The sequence below is a fragment of the Staurois parvus genome, unplaced genomic scaffold, assembly GCF_062004578.1.
Source record: "Staurois parvus isolate SC_StPar_1 unplaced genomic scaffold, SC_StPar_1.0 ptg000601l, whole genome shotgun sequence".
Taxonomy (NCBI): domain Eukaryota; kingdom Metazoa; phylum Chordata; class Amphibia; order Anura; family Ranidae; genus Staurois; species Staurois parvus.
In genome coordinates, this window is record NW_028318397.1 from 1739329 (window position 1) to 1761854 (window position 22526).

Genomic DNA, 22526 nt, shown 5'->3' on the forward strand with positions numbered 1-22526 from the left:
AGGGGAGTGTTTTACTAGGGGGCGGGGGTGTGTACTGCATGGGAAACCGCTGATCCGGAGAGATAAACTCTTCTCTCAGCATGACAGAAGCTGACAGGGAACTGACAGAAAGCAGAGCTAATGCAGCCCTGCTCTCTGTCAGTGATTGCCGCTAATCGGCGGGACACAGCTGGTAACGACCGGCCGTGACCCGGCGACTGACATCCGTTGCCGTGATCGGCGGGACAGGTTGGGCAGTGGCGCGTGCCCTCTACCTGTTTTGCAAAAGCATGTTTTAAACCGTGGTTTTGCGCAGCCGTGCCAACCTCCCGCCGTATTTCTACAGTGGCTGGTCGGCTAGTGGTTAAAAGGCATTTTATGTAACTTTTACATTCTATTTGCTTGATGTTCTATAATTTCAATTAATGGAATTCAAAAACAGATCTGGTGCTTTCCAATATTTGGCTACAATTAACATGCACTGAAGACTGAATCACTACCAAGATAAAATCAAAAGAAAAACAAGCATAAGTGCATGATATCCAATCAGTCCTGATAGAGCCCAGACTTGCTTTCAGATAACAGGTACCCCAACGCAACCCCACTGGGCTGAATGGGAAAAAAAAAAAAAAAAAAAAGCTTATAGTTTGTCCCCAGCATTACTGTGCTGACCTGCTAAGTAAAACACACAAAACATATCAGTCAGATAGGTCTACCCTGTGAACAATTTTTTTTTTTTTTTTTTACCAAACTTTACATTGAAACAAACCCTTTGAAACATCAACATGCGCTATTAACGTTACATCTTTTAAAAGATTCAATAGAAAAGAAAGACAATGTTGCTTACTATAAATGTCTGAGTTGTCGCTTAGTAACCAGACTTTAAAGAGACCATCATTTCCTGTAGTCACCAAAGCTGGATAACCTCCTTCCGAATCACCTCTGTTCTGAAAGACTAGGGATGTTATTCTGTCTTCATGTGGCATACTGATTGTGGTATTTAGTACAAAGCTTTAGAAAGAGGGGGAAAAAAAAAAAAAAAAAAAACACAGGTTACAAAGTACAAGTGGAATAAAAACAAAGAATGAAGACTGAGGGAAAGAGGTAAGCGGAGAATAAGGCCTCTTGCACACTGCAACTTAAAAATGCTCAGTATAGCATTTTTTTAATGCAGCTCATTGATTACAATGTGCTGTACACACAAGCCAGGAAACAAGTGCTGCGTACTGATGAGTAAAGAAAATACTGGTCAGTATTTTTGCAGCTATACTTACAAATACAAGCAAATGCCACACTTCTTGCTTGTGTGTGCATACTCTCAAATACGCACAAGTGATATACAGCCCATCCTCGTGTATTTTTCCTGCCAGGAATGTCTGATACTCAGATTTTGGCACAGTATGCAAGAGGCCAAAAGGCAGACCATAGATTGTCCTCCGCTGTGTCCCCTCCACTTTCCACAGGTGGAAAGAAAGAAAACTGCTCGATTCTTCCCTCAACACAGTCAGTGTTTATGAGAAAATGCCTTCAACAGTGCTATTGTGTTGTGCCACAAGGAAGCTTTCCCTACCGGTGGAACACTTGATTAGTGTTGCCATCTATAGCTGGCAGCATTACTTGTTCAGTAAAAACCCAGCAGGTTGGTTATACACAAGTCGATTGATAGATTAACTTGTGTACAACCTAGCTGCACATGGATTGTGTACATGGATCGAAATTCTGCCAGTTGAACCGGCCAAATTCCGATCCGATGTGGCAGGCTTAAGAGCGTGAAAGAATTCAAAGTAGTAATGGGGTGACACTGTGATGCTAATATAAAAGTTTACAAATAAGCAACTCTTGCAATAGAAGGGTTAATTTTCAGAAAATTTACCAAATATTTAATGCCCATGCACATATCTAGTTACAGAAATGATCAGTATGAAAGATAAAATAGGAGGGGCTGGCCAGTTTTGTTAAATTATTTTCTGAAGGTAATCACTTGAGACATTTTATCAGTACTGTACAAACAATGGTTTTACATACAATACAATGACATTCTAAAAGTTATCTGTTACAGTTCATAGTGCTAATTGCAACAAAAACCAATTGTTACTAAAGGCAGAATTTTTTTCTTTTTAAATAAACATTTAATACTCACCTGCTCTGTGCAGTGGCATTGCACAGAGCAGCCCCAATCCTTCTCCTCTCAGGTCCCCCACCAGCGATCCTGGCCCCTCCTCCTCTGTGTCCCCCCATAGCAAGCTGTTTGCTATGGGGACAAACACTGCGTGCTCGTCCCCAACTTGTGTGTCTACGTAGCTGTGCTCCATAGACATACACAGAGGAACTTAGCACCACCCCCCACTTTCTTTTCATCGCACTTGATTGCAAGCAGCAAGAGCTAATGGCTCCTAAAGCTGTTCGAGTCCCTGTGTGAAGAGAAAGCGGGGGGAGAAGAGATGCAGCTGCGCACAGTGCTGATCTCTTCTCCCCTCTCTTCCACTGCACACAGAGAGCGGGGAGCACAGGGAACTTAAAAACATTTTTTTACCTTAATTCAAGCAACTAGGTTTGGGATCACTTTAACCAATTCAATACCGTGCAATTTTACACCTTCCTGCCCAGGCCATTTTTCAGGTTTCAGCGCTCTCACACTTTGAATGACAATTGCGCAGTCATACAACATTGTACCCAAACTAAAATGTTATAATTTTCTTCACACAACTAGAGCTTTCTTTTGGTGGTATTTAATCATCGCTGGGGGTTTTATTTTTTGCTAAATTAACAAAAAAGTCAGAAAATTAAAAAAAAAAAAAAAACACGTTTTTCTTTGTTTCTGTTATAAAAGTTTGCAAATAAATAATAGTTCTTCATAAATTTAGGCCAAGATGTATTCTACTACGTCTTTGGTGAAAATAACCCAAAATTAGGATGTATTTTTTAGTTTGTAGGAAAGTTATAGAGTTCACAAACTATGGTATAGATCTGAATATTGATCAATCCTGAAGTACTGACAGCCAATCTAATTTCTTGAGGTCCAAGAATGTCAGAACAGTACAGATATCCCCCAAATGACCCCTTTTTGCAGAGTAGACAGTCCGACGTACTTCATAAGAGGCATGGCGAGTTTTTTGAAGTTGTATTTTTTTTGTCATAATTTTTCGGAAAATTAAAAAAAATTATCTTCACAATTTTTTTTTTTTTTACATACTGTCACCAGTGCAGTACAGCGTCATCATATAACTGGCATGGCGGTGATCAGGGACACTGACTGGTGAAAGTGTGAAAAAAAAAAAAATATATATATATTTTATTTTTTTTATTTTAAATGTTTTATTAAATTTTCTTTCTTTTTTTTAAGATTTTTTTTTCATATTTCACTATGTCCGAAGTAGTACAATGTTAACATAGTAACATTGTACTACTTTGGGGAAGTGATCAGTATTTTGTTTTTTTACACAATTTGCTTATAGCAAATAATTACTTTGCTATAAGCAAGCATTTACCTGAATGACATCGATTCATTCAGGGTTTTTTTTTTTTTTTTTTTCTTGTGCTTAGCTGTGATTTGGCCACAGCTAATCACATGACATGTGCATGTGATTAGCTGTGACCATTCACAGCTAGACACTAGTATACAATGGATGGCATGAATGAAGCCATCCATTGTATACAACTGTCATGTGACCTGCTGTTATTGGTCACAGCAGGTCACATGGTACCGGCAACGGGGGCCGGTACTCAGATCTGTGATTGGCCGTGTCCAAGGTACACGGCCGGTGACAGATCGCGCCGCTGCGCGGCTCTGCAAGCGCGCGAACTGCACATGTGCGGGAGGACGCCATATGGCGGCCTCCCGGAAAGCGAATGCATTTTTGCGCACGCCATTTGGCCATAGGCTGGGCGTCAAATGGTTAAATAGCACAGTAAAACAATTGTAAAATGTGTTCAGGTTGATAAAGATTATTACTCAAATCTTTTAAAGTGGTTTTAAAGGCTAGACATTTTTTTACTTTAATGCATTCCTTCCATTAAGGTAAAAAAAAAAAGTCCCAGTAGTGGTATCGCCCTCAACCACCTAAATACTTACCCAAGTGCTTACTTAATCCAGCGCTGTGCCCTGCTGTAGTTGCTCTCTCCCCTCTCCCACAGGCTTTGCGGAGGCAGAGGGAGCCATTGGCCCCTGCTGCTGTCAATCAAATCCTGTGAAGAGGGAGCAGGAAGTGGGGCCAAGCCGCACTGTTTGTGTCTATGGAACACAGCCCGGCTTGGGAGCGAGCCTGCACATCTGCCACAAAGGAAAAAAGTTTGCTATGGGGACAGAAAAGAAAAAGTCAAGAGTGCCAGCGGGGATCCTAGAAAAGGTCTGTGGCTGCTCTGTACAATCCAACTGCATGGAGCAGGTAAGTACCATATTTTTCGCTAAATAAGACGCACTTCTCCCCCCCCCCCAAAAATGGGGGAAAATGTCTGTGCGTCTTATGGAGCAAATATTGGCCAAGTCTCTGGTCATCTCCTGTACTGTGTCCACAGTCTCTGGTCATTTCCTGTACTATTTCAGCAGTCCATTGGTTCAGATTATTTTTTTTCTTATTTTCCTCCTCTATAACCTAAGTGCACATTATGGTCAGGTGCGTCTTATGAAGCGAAAAATTACATTACATTACATCTAGTTTATATAGCGCCAAAGGGTTTGCTCAGCGCTGTACAATAGAGGGGGGAACAATACATGAAACAGTACAGCAACTACAAACAGCACACGAGGGGTTAGAGGGCCCTACTCTTTCGAGCTTACAATCTAGGAGGGAGGGGGTAGTGGTACAGGAGGAAGTGGCTGTGGGGGATGGAGTGGTAGGAGGAATGAAGGAGAACGGCAGTTAGGTGAGGGTGGAGTAGGCTTCCCTGAAGAGGTGGGTTTTCAGGGAGCGCCTGAAGGTGAGGAGGGAAGGTGACAGTCTGATGGATTGGGGTAGTGAGTTCCAGAGGATGGGGGAGGACCTGGAGAAGTCTTGCAGACGTGCGTGGGAGGAGGAGACCAGGGGGCAAGATAGAAGGGGGTCCTGTGAAGAGCGAAGGGTACGGGTGGGGTGATACCTGGGAATCAGGTTGGTGAGGTAGTTAGGGGTAGTGTTGTGAATGGCTTTGTAGGTCAGAGTGAGTAGTTTGAATTTGATGCGTTGGGCGATAGGGAGCCAGTGGAGGGAAAGGCAGAGGGGGGTGGCAGAGGTGGAGCGGTTGGTGAGGTGGATGAGTCTAGCCGCTGAGTTCAGGATTGTCTGAAGCGGGGAGAGCCTGCACTGGGGTAGGCTGGTGAGGAGGGAGTTGCAGTAGTCGAGGCGTGAGATAATCAGGGACTGTACAAGTATTTTAGTGGTGTCTGGGGTAAGGAAGGTGCGTATTTTGGCGATGCTGCGAAGGTGGAGCCTGCATGTGTTTGTAAGTGATTTGACATGAGGTTGGAAGGAGAGGTTTGAGTCCCAAATGACGCCAAGGACTTTGGCTTGCGGGGTGGGATTGATGGTGGTGTTGTTGATAGTGATGGATAGGATGGGGGGGGGGCGCAGGCAGGGGGGAAGACGAGAGAGGTTTTGGAGAGGTTAAGCTTGAGGAAATGGAGCGACATCCAGTCAGAGATGTCGTTTAGGAGGTGAGTGATGCGGGCGGAGAATGTAGGGGTGAGGTGGGGGGTGGAGAGGTAAATTTGAGTGTCATCAGCGTAGAGGTGGTAGTTGAAGCCGTGGAAGTGTATGAGTTTGCCAAGGGAGGTGTAGATGGAGAAGAGAAGGGGTCCAAGGACAGAGCCCTGGGGGACCCCAACAGAGAGGGGGAGGGAAGGGGAGGTGGCACCATTGTAGTAAACGCTGAAGGAGCGTTGTGATAGGTAAGAGGAGAACCAGGAGAGAGTGGTGTCTCTGATGCCAAGGGAGAGTAGTTTATTAAGGAGGAGGGGGTGGTCAACTGTGTCGAAGGCCGCGGAGAGGTCCAGGAGGAGGAGGACAGAGTAGTCGCCTTTGGAAAAATACAGTATAACATATTTGTTATTTTTAGAAAAAGTGAATACGCTAAAAAGGTAACGTATGCCTTTATTGTAGGTATTTTCTATCTTCAGATAGATAAAAAAATGGGATTTTAGTGTTAATCATAAAATCATTTTCCCAAAGGATATAGCAGATCTTCATGAGGGATGGGTTTTATGTCTCCGCCTGCAGAAGCAGGACGCTATGTGCAACAAAACTCAAGTACGCCCAAGGGGCATCCCCCTACTGGTGGCCAAACCCCCTATCTGCAACATACAGCTCAGTTAGTAGCCACAGATTATAGGAAGGCCAAGACAAATAAGGATTGTGCTGATTATGTGTCCTTCAATAAAATTCAGAAAAAATTATTTTAACTTGAGTACAAAAATCTCTTTTTCACTCTGATTCATTGAAGGACACAGCAGGTCTTCATGACAGGTGGGGCATCCCTAATCAGAAAGAGGGTGGACCCAAAACAAACAATGCGGATCCACTCCCAAACAGAACTCAAACTGGCGCTTGCAAAACTTTCTGATCAAAGCTAGCATTCTCCATGTAGCCTCCTTGCAAATTAGAACAGCAAAAGCTGAATGGTGAAGCACCCACCATGCACTCAGCACCCTGGTGGAATGTGCAGTAACCGAGAACGGAGGTTCTCGACCTGACAGAACATGCCTCTGAATCACAGTGTGATGAATCCACCTAGAAATAGTGGAAGATGAAGCAGCTTTTCCCTTCCTAGGGTCATCCAGGAAAATTAACAAGAAGTGGGCCAATACATGGCAAGTTTTAATGTTGAAAAATGTAAAGTAATGCACTTAGGGGCTAATAATATGAACACTAGGTTACCGTATTTTTCGCTCCATAAGACGCACTTTTTTCCCCCAAAAAAGGGAGGAAAAAGTCAGTGCGTCTTATGGAGCGAATATAAAGCGGCCAGTCCGGTATTTCTGCCTCCACCATGTCAGAATATTGGGCCGGCCGCTCAGCTCTTCTCTCCTGCAGGACCTTACCTGTTCCTCGCTCCAGCGCTCTGCTTTGTGAATGGTCTGGTGTCTTCTGGGACACATGAGAGGTCCCAGAAGGTGCCAGGCCATTCACAAAGCGCAGCGCTTCTCGCGCATGCGCAGTGGGCACCCGGCTGTCACAGAAGCCGGCGAGAGAAGAGGGAAGGACAACTCCACGGAAGTGGGAGCGGGTACATGTCAAATTCAGGTACCCGCTCCCCCTCCCTCCACAAAGGTCAGCAGTCTCTGGTCATCCCCTGCACTGTCTGCAGTCTCTGGTCATCCCCTGCACTGTCTGCAGTCTCTGGTCATCCCCTGCACTGTCTGCAGTCTCTGGTCATCCCCTGCACTGTCTGCAGTCTCTGGTCATCCCCTGCACTGTCTGCAGTCTCTGGTCATCCCCTGCACTGTCTGCAGTCTCTGGTCATCTGTACTATGTCCCTGGTATTTTCCCTATACTATGTCCGCAGTCTCTGGTCATCTGTACTATGTCCGCAGCCTCTGGTCATTCCCTGTACTGTGTCCGCATTCTCTGGTCATTCCCTGTACTGTGTCCGCAGTTTCTGGTCATCTCCTGTACTGTGTAGGCAGTCTCTGGTCATCTCCTGTACTGTGTCCGCAGTCTCTGGTCATCTCCTGTACTGTGTCCGCAGTCTCTGGTCCTTTCCTGTACTGTGTCCGCAGTCTCTGGTCATCTCCTGTACTGTGTCCGCAGTCTCTGGTCATCCCCTGTACTGTGTCCGCAGTCTCTGGTCATCTCCTGTACTGTGTCTGCAGTCCATTGGTTCAGAATATTTTTTTCTTGTTTTCCGCCTCTAAAACCTAGGTGCGCGAATTACGGTACTTGCTAAGGGAAGAACCTCTGGGGGAATCCAGGATGGAAAAGGATCTGGGGGTTATAGTGGATGACAGACTCAGCAGAGGCATGCAACATCAAGCTACAGCAAGCAAAGCTGGTAGAATCTTAGAAAGCATACAAAAAGGGTATTTACTAAAGAGATAAAAAAATAATCCTGCCACTTCATAAAACTCTGGTTCAGCCACATCTGGAATATGCCATCGAGTTCTGGTCACCAGTCCTCGGAAAGGATGTGCTAGAACTGGAGAGTCTCCATAGAAGGGCAACAAAGTTAATAAGGGACCTGGGGGACCTCAGTTATGAGGAACGACTACAGAGATTAAACTTATTCTCCCTGGAGAAGAGATGCTTGAGAGGACATATGATGACAATATACAAATACCTCAGTGGTGATTCTAGCATAAAGAATAAACTATTCTGTCTCAGGGAGTATAAGAAATTGTACTATCCCAACACACACGCTGCTGCATCAAGAAATGGCTGTGTTTGTAACCATCGGCTGGAACTGAGATGAATTAAAGGAGAACATCACCAGCAAACCGAAACATTGCTCTTGCTCTAACTATGTGATTGCTTATTAAAGCTTTGGACCCATACTGGAGATCCTCGGTGTGCTGGTGACATTTTTCTCCAGGGTGTATAAGACAACATGGGAGCATTTGGAGGCAGTAAGGATGTGGAACTCACTTTCACAATCGGTGGTGTCAGTGGGAAGCACTGATCGTTTAAAAAAAAAAAAAAAAAAATCTTGGATATGCATCTTAGTGGACACAATGTACAGGGATATCAGCTACTGTATGAATTTTTTACATGAGCACACACACCCACACAGGTTGAACTAGGTGGACTGGAGTCTTTATTCAACCTTACAAACTATGTAACTATGAATACGTTTTTTGAACAGAGTCCGTAGCAGAGAGATAAACTGTTAATGGCTCGAACCTCATCCAGGGAATGGAGAGCCACCTCTCTTGGATAAGAGGATTGGGAAAACAGAGAAGGTAAGGTGTTATTTTCATTCAAATGAAAAGCAGACACCACCTTCAGCATAAAGGACAACTGAGAATGAAGTGCCACCTTAACCCTGTATAGCACCAAAAACGGTTGCTTACAAGAAAGAGCCACAAGCTCAGACACACTAGAGTAGAGAGGGGAATACCTTGGATATTTTAAAAGGGAGGTTTTTGTAAGGCTGACAGAACCAGATCCAGGTCCCCTGGTAGCAAGGTAGGCTTAGAAAGGGGGATTGCCTGCGTGACTCCCTGAAGAAAAGTATGAATCTGGAAGAAAGAAGCCAAGGGACATTTGAAAAGAACAGCCAAGGCAGAAACCTGACATTTGCAAGTTAAAACAGCACATACACTAAATACCACGACAGCCTCAGTGAAATTCATAAACAGAACTAAGAAAGCACTAATAATAAATAAGGAGAGAAGGGGGGAGGAACAAAGAAAGCATCATAAGAGGTAAAAATTAAGATCACCAGGGGAAAGGGAATACCTAGGATGTAAACCAATGCACCCCCTACGCACTAGAAGAGTTTCTCATGGTTCAGTAGAGGCAAACCTGTGACTTGTAGTTCATCAACTAAGTAAGGCAGGGGAGGGAGGCAAAGACCTATGATGAACTGGGTGACGTCGGCCAAACCAGTGGTGCCACAATGGAAGGAGAAAGCCCAACCATCATTTGCATCTGCCCAGGCGTTAAGCCCCTCCAGGTCACTCTGCAGAGTCATTGAAGCTGATCCTTCTATAAAGAGAGCTGTATGGGCTCTATGGCAGCCCTCAATAATCTCATGGACAGTACCAACATTATCATCAAGTCTGCTGACAAGGGTGGTGGCATAGTCATTCAGGATAGAACCCAATATTTAACTGAAGCCTACCTATTACTTTCTGATTCCTCCACCTATGTCAAACTCAAAAAAGACCCTTACCCGAATTTCAACCAGTAGCAAAATCTTTAGTTGACTCTGCACTCTCTCTGGGTGTTATCACCAAGTTAGAAGCTTCCTTTTTATACAAAACCTATTACAAGACCCCATATTTTTACCACCTCCCCAAAATACACAAAAGCCTCACCAACCCACCCAGAAGACCAATAGTTGCCTCCATTGACAGCATCACGAGCGGGTTCGCCCAATATGTAGATTGTTTTCTACAACCATTAGCCCAGAGCTTGCAGTCAAATATCAGAGATGGAACCCACCTCATACAATCACTCACACCATACAGTTGGACATCTACATATCGTTGGGTCTCTTTAGACGTCCGCTCACTCTACACTTCTATCCCCCATCAATTGGGACTCATAGCACTAAAACATTTTCTATCAGATGACCCCTTGATCAACCCTAAAAAAGCAGATTTCATATTAGAGGCAACCAAATTCTGCCTGACACACAATTATTTTAGTTTTGATGATAACTTCTTTCTTCATAACCCACCGTGAAATAATACACTCCCTAGTGTATATAAATATATATATGTACCGACACACATACCAAACTTCTTTCTTCAACTACAAGATACTGCTATGGGTGCCAATTTTGCACCTTCCTATGCCAACTTAGCCATGGGTTATTGGGAACATCTGTACATTTGGCAAAATAACCCATTTGCGGCATATCTTACCTTTTACGGCAGATATATAGATTACATCATCATCATCTGGGATGGGTCCCTGACCCTTATTGATGAATTTGTCACACATTAAAACAATCCCTTTGGTCTACAATTTACATCCGAAAGAAACCAAGACCATCTTTCATTTTTAGACCTAGAACGTAGTCACGACAAATGGTCAGATCATTACCAAAAACTATACCAAACTCACCTCAGGAAACTCCTATCTTCATTATCAGAGTTCTCACTACCCCACCTGGATAAACAATATTCCAAAAAGTCAATTCTGTCGCCTCCGCCATAACTGCACCAAATTAACAGATTACAAAGAACTCAGTGTCACCCTCAAGAAAAAATTTGCTGAAAAAGGGTATCCCAACAAATTGGTATATGAAGCATATGCTTCCTACCTGTCTGGTAAACCCAATTCTAATAGATCTACTGAGGACCCCCACCATACAGTCAGATTCACCACCAGATTCCATGGGAGACACCAAAAAAATTAGAAAATTTTTCAGAAAACATTGGAACATCTTGCTACAAGATCCCCATTTAAGAGATGTTATTCCCCCCAAAACCATCATCACATACAAAAAAAGCTCCTAATCTAAAGAAAAAAGTAGCACCCAGCAAATTAAAATTTGTTCAGCCCCAGTATGTACTCTCCCTATTCTCCACCCCCATCATAGGCATATTACAATGTTGTACAGCTCGCTGTAAAACATGCCAATTTATCCAACATGGCCAAAAGGGCTTTCAACACAAGGGGAAATATTAAAAGTTCACTGAATTCTGTAACTGCTCATCCACATTCGTTGTCCACTGCCTAATTTTCCCTGTGGTCTCTTGTACGTGGGACGTACCACACGTACCCTGCGCATTGCAGGTTTGGAGAACACCGTCGCCTAATTGAAGGTGGAAAGGATGAGCACAGTGTCTCCTGCCATTTTTTGGATACCCATAACAAATCCACGATGGGAATTCAGGTTTGGGTGGTCAAGGTAATGCCTATTGGTCTCCCTGAGGCGGAGCGCTTCCATAAACTCTGCCATAGGGAGACATTTTGGATACATGCCCTTGACACCCTATCCCCCACTGGCCTCAATGAGGAGTTGGAAATTGCCACCATATTATAACCACCGTCTGCATTGTTAACCCATGTGAGTCACCCTACTTCTCCATTGTTCATTCTCCCCCCTGGGCTCTGACGGTTAGACATGCATTTACACCACTTCCAGTCATGACTTCCGTCATCACCGCACTATCACTACATACCAAATTAACCTGTCCTTTGACCTAACCATGTATGCATGCACCTCCGTTACAGCATGCCTTCTTATCTATGTATGGTTGCCACATATCCATTGCATTGCTGTGGCTACCATAAATTATGCAATTCATTTATCACCCTTTGCCCCTTTTGACATCCCCTAATTTCCTTTCCATGCTAGGAACCTATACCAAAACTATTTTCCTATGCAGGGTTATCCTCTACCAATCGTCCATTCTGTCCTTTTTATATGGGTATATATACACACACACACATATATATATATATTTTAATAAGTGTGTGTATGTGTTTCCCCAATGCCATGCTTAACATTACCTCTAAGTGTCTCATATTTTTAACAACATTCACTATTTAATTCCTTTTATATTGTGCTGATCTTGCTTTTATGTTAGACCCACATTTTATGATGTTTATATAAGTATATTATCCCTCCACCAGTGTCATTAATCTTCCTGTTTACAGACAGCTTGTCTGCTGCTCTGTGACAGTATCCGCCTTCTTTCCCCGCCCCTGGCCCTGTCCATCATCCGCTCCGTGCCCTACATAAGGCTCCTTTACCCCCAGCTCCTCCCTGCCTGATGAAAGAGCGCGCCTGGACTCATCTCGTCCTGCACATGCTCAGAAACGCGTCGCATTTTGATGACGTCAGATGCCACATGTGCTGATCCCCGACATCTTGGGAGACACTGCTGGGTTTTGCCGTCTGTGCTGCATATGCACAGTGCCATCTGCCGGCGGACACCTTGGAGATTCCGCCAGGCTTACCATCTGTGTTGCACATGCACAGCACCTCCTGCTGGCGGACTGAATCGATCGCCTCTCTGGATCAGTCACATAACATCTGGCTACAGACGTCTCGCCCTATTACCCATGAGCCTGTTTTTGAATTCTAAGATGTGAGTTACTACTTATCTTTCTATTAAATACCTTCACAGTACACACTTAGAGGCACTGTGTTTCTTTGTTTCCCTTCTGCAGAGTTATGCTTCGCTCCTACGCAGCTTGCCGTTAGTGCCTACTGGACTACCTTTACCCCTGCCCATTTGGAACTCATCAAACATACATGGACTGCTACACCATTCGCCTATTATCCCTTTTGTACTGGAGGGACTACTCGAATGTATAAAGTATCCAGCCTGTCACTCAGCTCTGCAGTTGACTAAAAACAAAAATCCATTGACTGGAACAAAAAAAAAAAAAATGTAAGAAAAGAAAGTATAAAATAACATTTAGATTCTCACTCCTGAGTGATAGGCAAAAACTGGGCCGTGTGTTGCAGGGGGAGTAGCCACCAGTAAACCTGTGTGTAAACCTTTTATCATGTTTACATACTCCTTACTAAAAACAAATGTAATGGCTTTAGATTAGTGTTTCTTAACATTTTAATAGTCAAGACACCCTTTAAAATTCTGCAAAATCTTGAGGCACCCTATTCTAACATTTAACAAACTAAACTTACAGTTATACATAACACAGCAACATCCACAAATGTAGGACACCCAATATTAGAGGTGCTTTATTCTTCCAAAGCAAAATACACCTTTGTATACTGGTACTCAAAGTATTCCAATGTTCCTCTTCTGCTTGAGTTTCCCTCCCTCACTCTAATGTGATCCCAGTGCTGATGGAGAGGGGCAGAGTAGGGGGCAAACAAGAATGTTATGCATGCGTCAAATGTCCCCTTTATCAACCGTGACTTCATTGGCTGTTAGGACAATGGCAGCTAGAAGGATGTAGTAGTGCACAATGAAAACCTGTGCCTTTGTGTCACAAAAGGGCAGGCTGATCCATCCGCTGGCTTGTGTGCAATTTTTAAGCATTTTTCCAAGGTACCCCTGAAGACACCTGAAAGCAACCTGGTTGAAAAAGGTGCCTTAGGTATACTGTGAGTGCTTTTCTGCCTTTGAGGTCTACACGTGCCCTGTGTGTGCACGTTTGCATTTGTAGATAGAATATAAACATTTTTCAAATTGTTTTATATTTAACTTTATTGCTATCACAAAGGGTTAACAAGCTCCCCGTGTAATTGCATTTATCAGGTGACAGGTACTTTTCATATAGACATTGGGGAAAACATCTAGTGTGAAAACAAAAAAATCCAAAAGGGAAAAGTAATGATAAAATCAATTCAGAACAAAATTAAGATTAACATTTACAAATTCCAACTGTCTCCACTTGTGTCAGCGACTTCTGCCTTTATGGATCCACACCACCACTTGTAACACTCACCAACTTCAAAGCTGCCAAAGGTCGGTTGATTCAGGCAAAGATTATGCATTTTATCAGGGCGATAAGCGTCCCAGAGTCTCCAGAAATATGCTTTTTGTTCATAAACTCCAGGGTGGTCTTGGGGTGCCTAATGTAACTAAGTATTATCAGGCGAGCCAGATTGCCCCGCTGTCTATGGTGCACGCTTCCTCATACGTTCCCCTCTGGGTCCTGCTGAAACTACCTAATTGTGCCCTATTGTGACATCAACGCTTCTATGGCTTCCCCGTACCCTGCGCCCTAATTCACTGAGTCCGATTTTGCTCCATGGCTTACAAGTGTGGGACTCAGTACATTACTCCAGTGGCCTGATGTCACCTTTCCTACCTTTGCTCCCAATTATTAACAACCCTCTCTTCCCACCGGGTTTAGATCAATCAAGGGCGTTTTCTTGGTGGGTGGCCAATGGTTTTTCGCAGGTGAGACACTTTTTGACTTCTCGGTCCTTCCCCACTTGGAATTCACTTCGGGAGTCACGGGATGTCCCTCCGGTGGAATTTTTTCATTATTTTCAATTGTGGCATTGGCTGACCTCACTGCGGGGCACTTCTGCTGTCCCGTAACAGAAATCTGCCTTTGAACAGCGTCCGGGCGCTCCGGGCCTTATTTCCCTTCTTTATGCAGCATTGGACAGACGCTCGACGTATACTTCTCTTTCATATGTTGTTCAGTGGGAGCACGACCTGGGGGCAGTCGTGGATCTGGAGAACTGGAATACAGCCTGGTCACTTATAGCTAAATGTTCATTTAATATGACCACGATGGAGGCGGCATACAAAATATTGTTTCGTTGGTATTGGGTTCCGGCTCGTTTGGCCCAGGCGAACCCTGCTTGCAGTGATCGATGCTTTCGGGGTTGTGGCCATCGTGGTGATGTATTGCATATCTGTAGGTCATGCCCGAGACGGTTTGGTTTTTGGTCTCGTGTGTTTAGCCCCCTTTTCACCTTTTTCCATCTCTCCATACGCCGGGATGCTCGTTATGCTTTGCTTCATAGTCTCATACCGTGCCTCTTGGCTCACCAGCAGAAGTTGGCTTCCTATTTGTATTTGTCAGCTACTAGAACAATTGCTCAGGCCTGGAAGAGCCCGTTTGTCCTTCTTCAGGGGGTGCGGGACCGTATCACCACTATGATGCTCAATGAACAGATGTCAAATATCTGTAACGACTCTCAATGGAAATTCTTGAAAATATGAGAGTCGTGGTTGCAATATGCCTTTCCCGCGCACCCCCTGGCTAGTCTGGGGTTGTGATGGTACTCGGTATTGGCGGTCTCAGACCCCTGCTCTTGGCCTTGTTATTTTTTTCCTTTTGTACTCCTCTTTCCATTTCTTTTTCTGTTTGTTTTTGGTGTGGCAGTGGATAGCTGCCTTTAGTTTAAGTTGCTGTCTGTGTTATACTAATGTTTTTGTCATTTATGTGCCATTGATAGCCCCTGTGTGGGCGCACCTTTTGCTCTGTTGGTGTTAGAGCACGGTTTTGTTTTTCATATGCAATTGTGTGGGCGTGTTTTGTTGCTCCTGTCTTAAACTGTTTATAAATTAATAAAAAAAATTGAAATACAAAAGCTGTCAAAGGAATGCAGCATACAGCGCATTTGTATCAAAGTGCACTTACAAAGATGGCAGCCAACTCTAAGACCGTAAATGGTGGCGTGACATCAGCACGTAGCTCCGCCCCTACGCATTTTGTGTGCTGAAGTCCCAAAGGCTGATGGATCATGGCTGCTGCTATTCAGGCCTACAAGAAAATGGGGCACCTTCCAGTGTTAAGCAGGCTGTTAGCAGGCTAAGGATTATGCGCTTCATGTCAGCACACTAGTGTTCCCTGAAGATGTGCTGTAGCACAAAACATGTAGGGAAGAGCTATGCGCTGACGGCACAATGTCATTTCCGGTCTCAGTCTCAGAGTTGACCAATATATTAAGCGCACTTTGTACCAAGCAGAAAATCTCAGACAATTTGGCATCTGGATGCTTTTAACTGATTTTATGCAAAGAGATCAAAACTTTAATAATCTACTACACTATAATATTAGGGTTGTACCGATGCAAATACAAGTGCCAATACTAAGAATTTGCACGAGTACTTATATTTGTGCAAATGCTCCGATACCTAAAACTGATACTTTTTTGTGCGGTGCAATTTGAGCCCATACAAAGTTAATAGGCTTAAATTGCAGTGCAAAGGATTGCATTTGATTTGAACAGGAATACGGTCCGATTACTGTCCTAATCATATGCAGTTTCCCACACCGCTCCGGTTTGATACTTTGCAGCGTGATATGAGCTATTCATTTTGCATGGGTCAAATCGCACTGCAAATGGCACCACACCCACAGGGAGACCTTATGTGATTCGAACAGGAATCGCACTTCCTTCCTGTCCTGATCACATGCGGTTTCCAACACCGCTCCAGTTTGATACTTTGTAGTGCGATTTGAGCCCATTAATTTTGAATGGGCTCAAATTGCATGGCACAAAAAAATAGGTTTCGGCAATCAGTATCAGTGGATACTTGATAGAAAGTATTGGTACTCATACTCAAAAAAAAAAGTTGTGCATCCCTACTATAAATAATCCTGCAATGCGATTCCACTTTTCTTCCATACAGCTATAATAGGCTGCTTGACTGTCTCTGGCGGTGATAAGGTGGTACTACAAGGCAACCTCAGTAAAATGGCGACTTCATGTGAGCATCTGGGGATTATTTGATACAAACGCGCTGTGCATTGCTCTCCTTTGGCAACTTTGGAGTTGGTGAGTGCGGCAGTGGTGTTGGTCAGAAGTGGTAGTGGGGATCCACAAAAGGTAGAAGTCACTGACACAAGAGGACAATTGGAATTTGTGGACTTTGTTTAATCTCCTAGATTGTAAGCTCGAAAGAGCAGGGCCCTCGAACCCCTCGTGTATCACATTGTATTGTTTTCGTACTGTCGCATGTTCTGTCTCACATTGTAATGTACAGCGCTGAGCGAACTGTTGGCGCTTTATAAATACTGTATAATAATAATAATAATCTTAATTTGTTCTCATTGATTTTTTCATTACTTTTTTACTTTGGATTTTTTGTTTGCACACTAGATGGTGTTTTCCTTTCACAAGATAATTCTTTTCCTATATGGAGGGAACCTACTTATAATTGGTGCTGCACCATTATTTGATGTTAGGTTTAAGGGTTTTGTATACTGACTTTTGCTGCAGGCTGCCGTAAGTACTTTAGCGCTGACTTTTAATTATTTCTATTAATTATAATTTTTCATTTAAGTTTTTCCGTTTACCTCTGAAGCTGATCATTAAATTCCCAGAGCTTCATCTGCACATCAGGGGTGTCTGAATTTCCTTGTAATTCTTCCACAGTTGCTAACCATTCTCCCTTACTGCTGAATGCTGCCTTGACCAGATCCATATACTGGAGCCCCGACTGATGAACAAACTCTTGCTGTACAATGTCCAACTGTAGAAAAAAAAAAAAATTATAAGGGTGTAAGAGACTGCAGAAAATAGAACATTTAAAAAAAGGAATTCTGACATAACTGCAAATTCCCTATCTTGTATTTATAGACCATGGGTTATAGGCAGGCTACCTTCATGTGACACGAGACCAGCAAAAACTTTGCTGAGGCCATCCCTAATGGCATGCTCAGATAACCCCACCCACTCCACTAGACTCAAAAAAAAAGGGTAGGGTCCTGTGTCTTGTACTGTACTCCAAAAATTTACAAGTCAAAATTCCCATTATCTCAGCCATACAGTACAGAACATAGGATTTGCATTCACAGACCATTGGACAACCCCAAGCAATGAATAAAGGGATGGGCAACAACATAGGAAACAGGGCTGCCAACAGTCCCACAAGAAAACAAGAGTAAGAACATGAAAAAAAAACACCTTGTGTCCAAAGCTTGCATTCGATGAGGCCAAAACATCCGCCTGATAGCACCTGGAAAACGTATGAATAATGACCAGCTGGCAGACTTGCAAATCTGCGAAGCAGATGCTTGAAAGCTGAAGAGACACCAATATACGCGCTAGAATGTGCTCTGATAGGACACGGGGAGATTCTTTTCCTAACAGCGTAGGTGCTAGAAATAAGTGGTCTGATCCATCTGGCATTGGTGGAGCAAGAGGCAGGATGTCCTTTTTGAGGGCCTGAAGAGGGAGGGATTCTGGCAAATAGAAGCCATAGCTACCATGTAGACATTGACATAATCTATACAGTGTAAGACAGGCCTTGAAATTTCTACTCGCCTGCTCTCAATGGCGAGTGGAAATTATGGTGGGGGCGAGTGTGCCCCCCAGGGCTGTCCTGCTGAGCAGGCTGGATCTGTCATTGGCACTGGGAGCCGTCAGACTGCTCAATAGCTGAGCGCAGTGAAAGCAAAGGAAGGAGTGTGTGCTGTGCCCTCTGCCTCCCCCTAGAGTGCAGTACCTGGCTCTGTGAGTGAACAACAAAGTACTGCAACTTTTTATATGGGTGTGTGTGTCTACCTAATTTCAGCTCACTCTGGTCACATGATCCTCTGTCAGCCAGTGGTGGCTTCAGGGGAGAGGAGAGAGCACTTAACAGCGTGCGTGCACATGTGTGTGTGTGTGTGTGTGTGTGTTTGTGTATGCATGTACATGTGTCTGTGTGTATGTACATGGATGTGCGTGTGTACATGTGTCTGTGTGCATGTACGTGTGTGTGTGTTTGTATGTACGTACATGTGTATGTGTGTACATGTGTCTGTGTGTATGTACATGTGTCTTTCTGTGTATGTACAGTGGGGATCGAAAGTTTGGGCACCCCAGCTAAAAATTTGTATTAATGTGCATAAAGAAGCCAAGGAAAGATGGAAAAATCTCCAAAAGGCATCAAATTACAGATTAGACATTCTAATAATATGTCAACAAAAGTTAGATTTTATTTCCATCATTTACACTTTCAAAATAACAGAAAACAAAAAATGGCGTCTGCAAAAGTTTGGGCACCCTGCAGAATTTATAGCATGCACTGCCCCCTTTGCCAAGCTGAGACCTGCCAGTGTCATGGATTGTTCTCAATCATCGTCTGGGAAGACCAGGTGATGTCAATCTCAAAGGTTTTAAATGCCCAGACTCATCTGACCTTGCCCCAACAATCAGCACCATGGGTTCTTCTAAGCAGTTGTCTAGAAAACTGAAACTGAAAATAGTTGACGCTCACAAAGCTGGAAAAGGCTATAAGAAGATAGCAAAGCGTTTTCAGATGTCAATATCCTCTGTTCGGAATGTAATTAAGAAATGGCAGTCATCAGGAACAGTGGAAGTTAAAGCAAGATCTGGAAGACCAAGAAAAATATCAGACAGAACAGCTCGCAGGATTGTGAGAAAAACAATTCAAAACCCACGTTTGACTGCACGATCCCTCCAGAAAGATCTGGCAGACACTGGAGTTGTGGTACACTATTCCACTATAAAGAGATACTTGTACAAATATGGTCTTCATGGAAGAGTCATCAGAAGAAAACCTCTTCTACGTCCTCACCACAAAAATCATAGTTTGAACTTTGCAAATGAACATATAGACAACCCTGATGCATTTTGGAAACAAGTTCTGTGGACCGATGAGGTTAAAATTGAACTTTTTGGCCGGAATGAGCAAAGGTACATTTGGAGAAGAAGGGGCACAGAATTTAATGAAAAGAACCTCTGTCCAACTGTTAAGCATGGGGTTGGATCAATCATGCTTTGGGGTTGTGTTGCAGCCAGTAGCACAGGGAACATCTCACGAGTAGAAGGAAAAATGGATTCAATAAAATTTCAGCAAATTTTGGATGGTAACTTGATGCCATCTGTGAAAAAGCTGAAGTTAAAGAGAGGATGGCTTCTACAAATGGATAATGATCCTAAACACACCTCGAAATCCACGGGAGATTACATCAAGAGGCGTAAACTGAAGGTTTTGCCATGGCCTTCACAATCTCCTGACCTCAACATAATTGAAAATCTATGGATAGACCTTAAAAGAGCAGTGCGTGACAGACAGCCCAGAAATCTCAAAGAACTGGAAGACTTTTGTAAGGAAGAATGGGCAAAGATACCTCAAACAAGAATTGAAAGACTCTTGGCTGGCTACAAAAAGCATTTACAAGCTGTGATACTTGCCAAAGGGGGCTGTACAAGATATTAACTCTGCAGGGTGCCCAAACTTTTGCAGACGCCATTTTTTTGTTTTCTGTTATTTTGAAAGTGTAAATGATGGAAATAAAATCTAACTTTTGTTGACATATTATAAGAATGTCTAATCTGTAATTTGATGCCTTTTGGAGATTTTTCCATCTTTCCTTGGCTTCTTTATGCACATTAATACAAATTTTTAGCTGGGGTGCCCAAACTTTCGATCCCCACTGTACATGTATCTGTGTGTATGCATGTCTGTACGTGCCTGTGTGTGTATATGTGTGTGTGTGTGTGTGTACATGTTTCTGTGTGTGTATGTATGTACATGTCTGTGTGTGTGTGTGTGTGTACAGGTGTCTGTTTGTGTGTGTTTGTTGGTGGCGAGTAACTCTTAAGGCCTGGCTAGCAGCTCAGGACTTGAAATTTTAAGCCCTGGTGTAAGACAATATCCTTGGTGTGTTTTGGGGCAGGACACAGGGATGGAAGGATAATATCCTCACTGAAGTAAAAGAAAAAAACCTACTTGATTAGAAAAAGGTTTTGGTTTCAAGACCACCTTGTCCTTGTACAATATAAGCAAAAGCTCCTACAAGAAAGGGCTGCTAGCTCAGAAACATGCCTAACTGAAGTATTGGTCACAAGGAAGGCAACCTTACATGTGAGATCTTACACAGGGATCTTTCTAGTCAGATCAAAGGTGGGTCTCTGGAGCAAAGCACCAGGTTCGGATCCCAAGGTGACACAGGAGGTTGAATTGGGTGGTTTACATGAGCAACACCTTGTAAAAAGGTCCTGATAAGGGACTGTGAAGCCTTAATGGTTCTCAAGGACAAGTGTTGGTCGAGACCAGATTACGAGTAGAGAGTATTCCCTGGTATTCAGACGTCTTTCCTCACAACAGATGAAGAATCTATGTGTGATGATAGATCTTGTAGGAGGAAGGTATATTTCCTTGTATCAGACACACCTCTAACCTTCAATACCTGGGTTTTAACAACCATGCCATTAAAACCAGCAACTAAGAATGGTGGAATGGGGGACCTTGTGCCAATAAATCTGGTCTGTTTGGAAGAGGCCTGTCACAACACCTGACTTCTACTTCCATTCCCGCACATCTCCCACTGCCCCACACATGCAGGGAGACATGCAGTCAACACAAGACACACAGTTCCTGTTTCTCCACACCTCCTGTGTGCAAGGTGTCAGCAGGGCCAGTGTTAGCCAATTTTGCGCCCTAAGCAAGACCAGCTATTTGCACCCAACTTAAAAAAAAAAAAAAAATTTAAAACAGAAAATATTAAATCAACAAAACATGACACTGATAAATTTCTTTTAATTTGCAAAATTAAGTGCCATAAGATGCCATCAGCACCAATAATAAACACAAAATCAGTGTCACAGACGGACCGCATCTGTGGTTGGCAGCAGCAATGAATGGAGGATGATGGGTCCACACTCTGACAGATCCCAGGCTTGAATTCCCTAGGTAATGGAGGGGGGAATAAAATGCTGGACACGGACACACGGATACACACACACACACACACTGAACCGAGGGATCCCAAACAGAGACAGATCCGTCACAACACACCACCACTAACATTGACACAGATCAGCAGGCAATAGAAGAGAAGGCTGTGGGATCGTGACGATGTCATCACTCACTAACATATTGCACATATAATGAATGGCCAGCCAAGTCACACAGACAGGAGACATCAGAGTCAGACATTACCTTTCTCCGCAGGTGCAGCTCTGTCTGCGCTGATGAATGGAAGAGAAGGGTCTATCCATTAAATGCATGTGCCTCTACTATGGGGGCTCTCAAAATTTGTAGATTTAGGACCACAGATTATCGGGGTGCCGTGATGTGGCTCTGTGGCTTACGTATGTATTTCCAAATGTGTGCAAACTAAACCCCTGTTTTTAACATATACGGTTAGACAGGTTAATTCGGTTGTTAGTAAGCTGGCTGGCAAGTTGAGCTGGGAACTTTCCTTTCTTTTTTGACATGCGTTGCCCGTCCATGTGTTCCTTGCTGTAAAAGCCAGTTATAGACCAGAATAGTGGCCTTTTTTTTGTCCTGACTCAGGTATACCTACCTGGGCTAGGGGAAACAGAGGTAGAGCCCCTCTATGCCAGTCCCCCTGGATGCTACTGTGCCTGTGAGGACCAAAGATTAACGTTTGGCCTCCAAGAGCTGTCCTCTGCCTCTCCTTGTCCAGACACCTCTCTGCCTGCACCTTTTAATCTCTACTCCAAATTTGTGGCCAGGGTGCCCAGCACTACTCTCCCTCTCTGGACCCAGCGTATACCTACCGAGACTACCCTGGACCAGCCTTCAGCCAACAAGACCA

At 43.7% G+C, this 22526-nt stretch overlaps 1 protein-coding gene across 1 annotated transcript in view; it reads right to left on the reverse strand.

The window, feature by feature from the left end:
• The window catches only part of WDR75 (WD repeat domain 75), a 163416-nt gene that overhangs the window by 83423 nt on the left and 57467 nt on the right, over window positions 1-22526 (reverse strand). Inside the window, exons 12-13 of the mRNA XM_089692704.1 lie at window positions 17307-17482; window positions 827-990 (exon numbers count right to left, since the gene is read on the reverse strand). Coding sequence (XP_089548830.1) covers window positions 827-990; window positions 17307-17482 — 340 coding nt within the window. The remainder of the gene's footprint in view (window positions 1-826; window positions 991-17306; window positions 17483-22526) is intronic.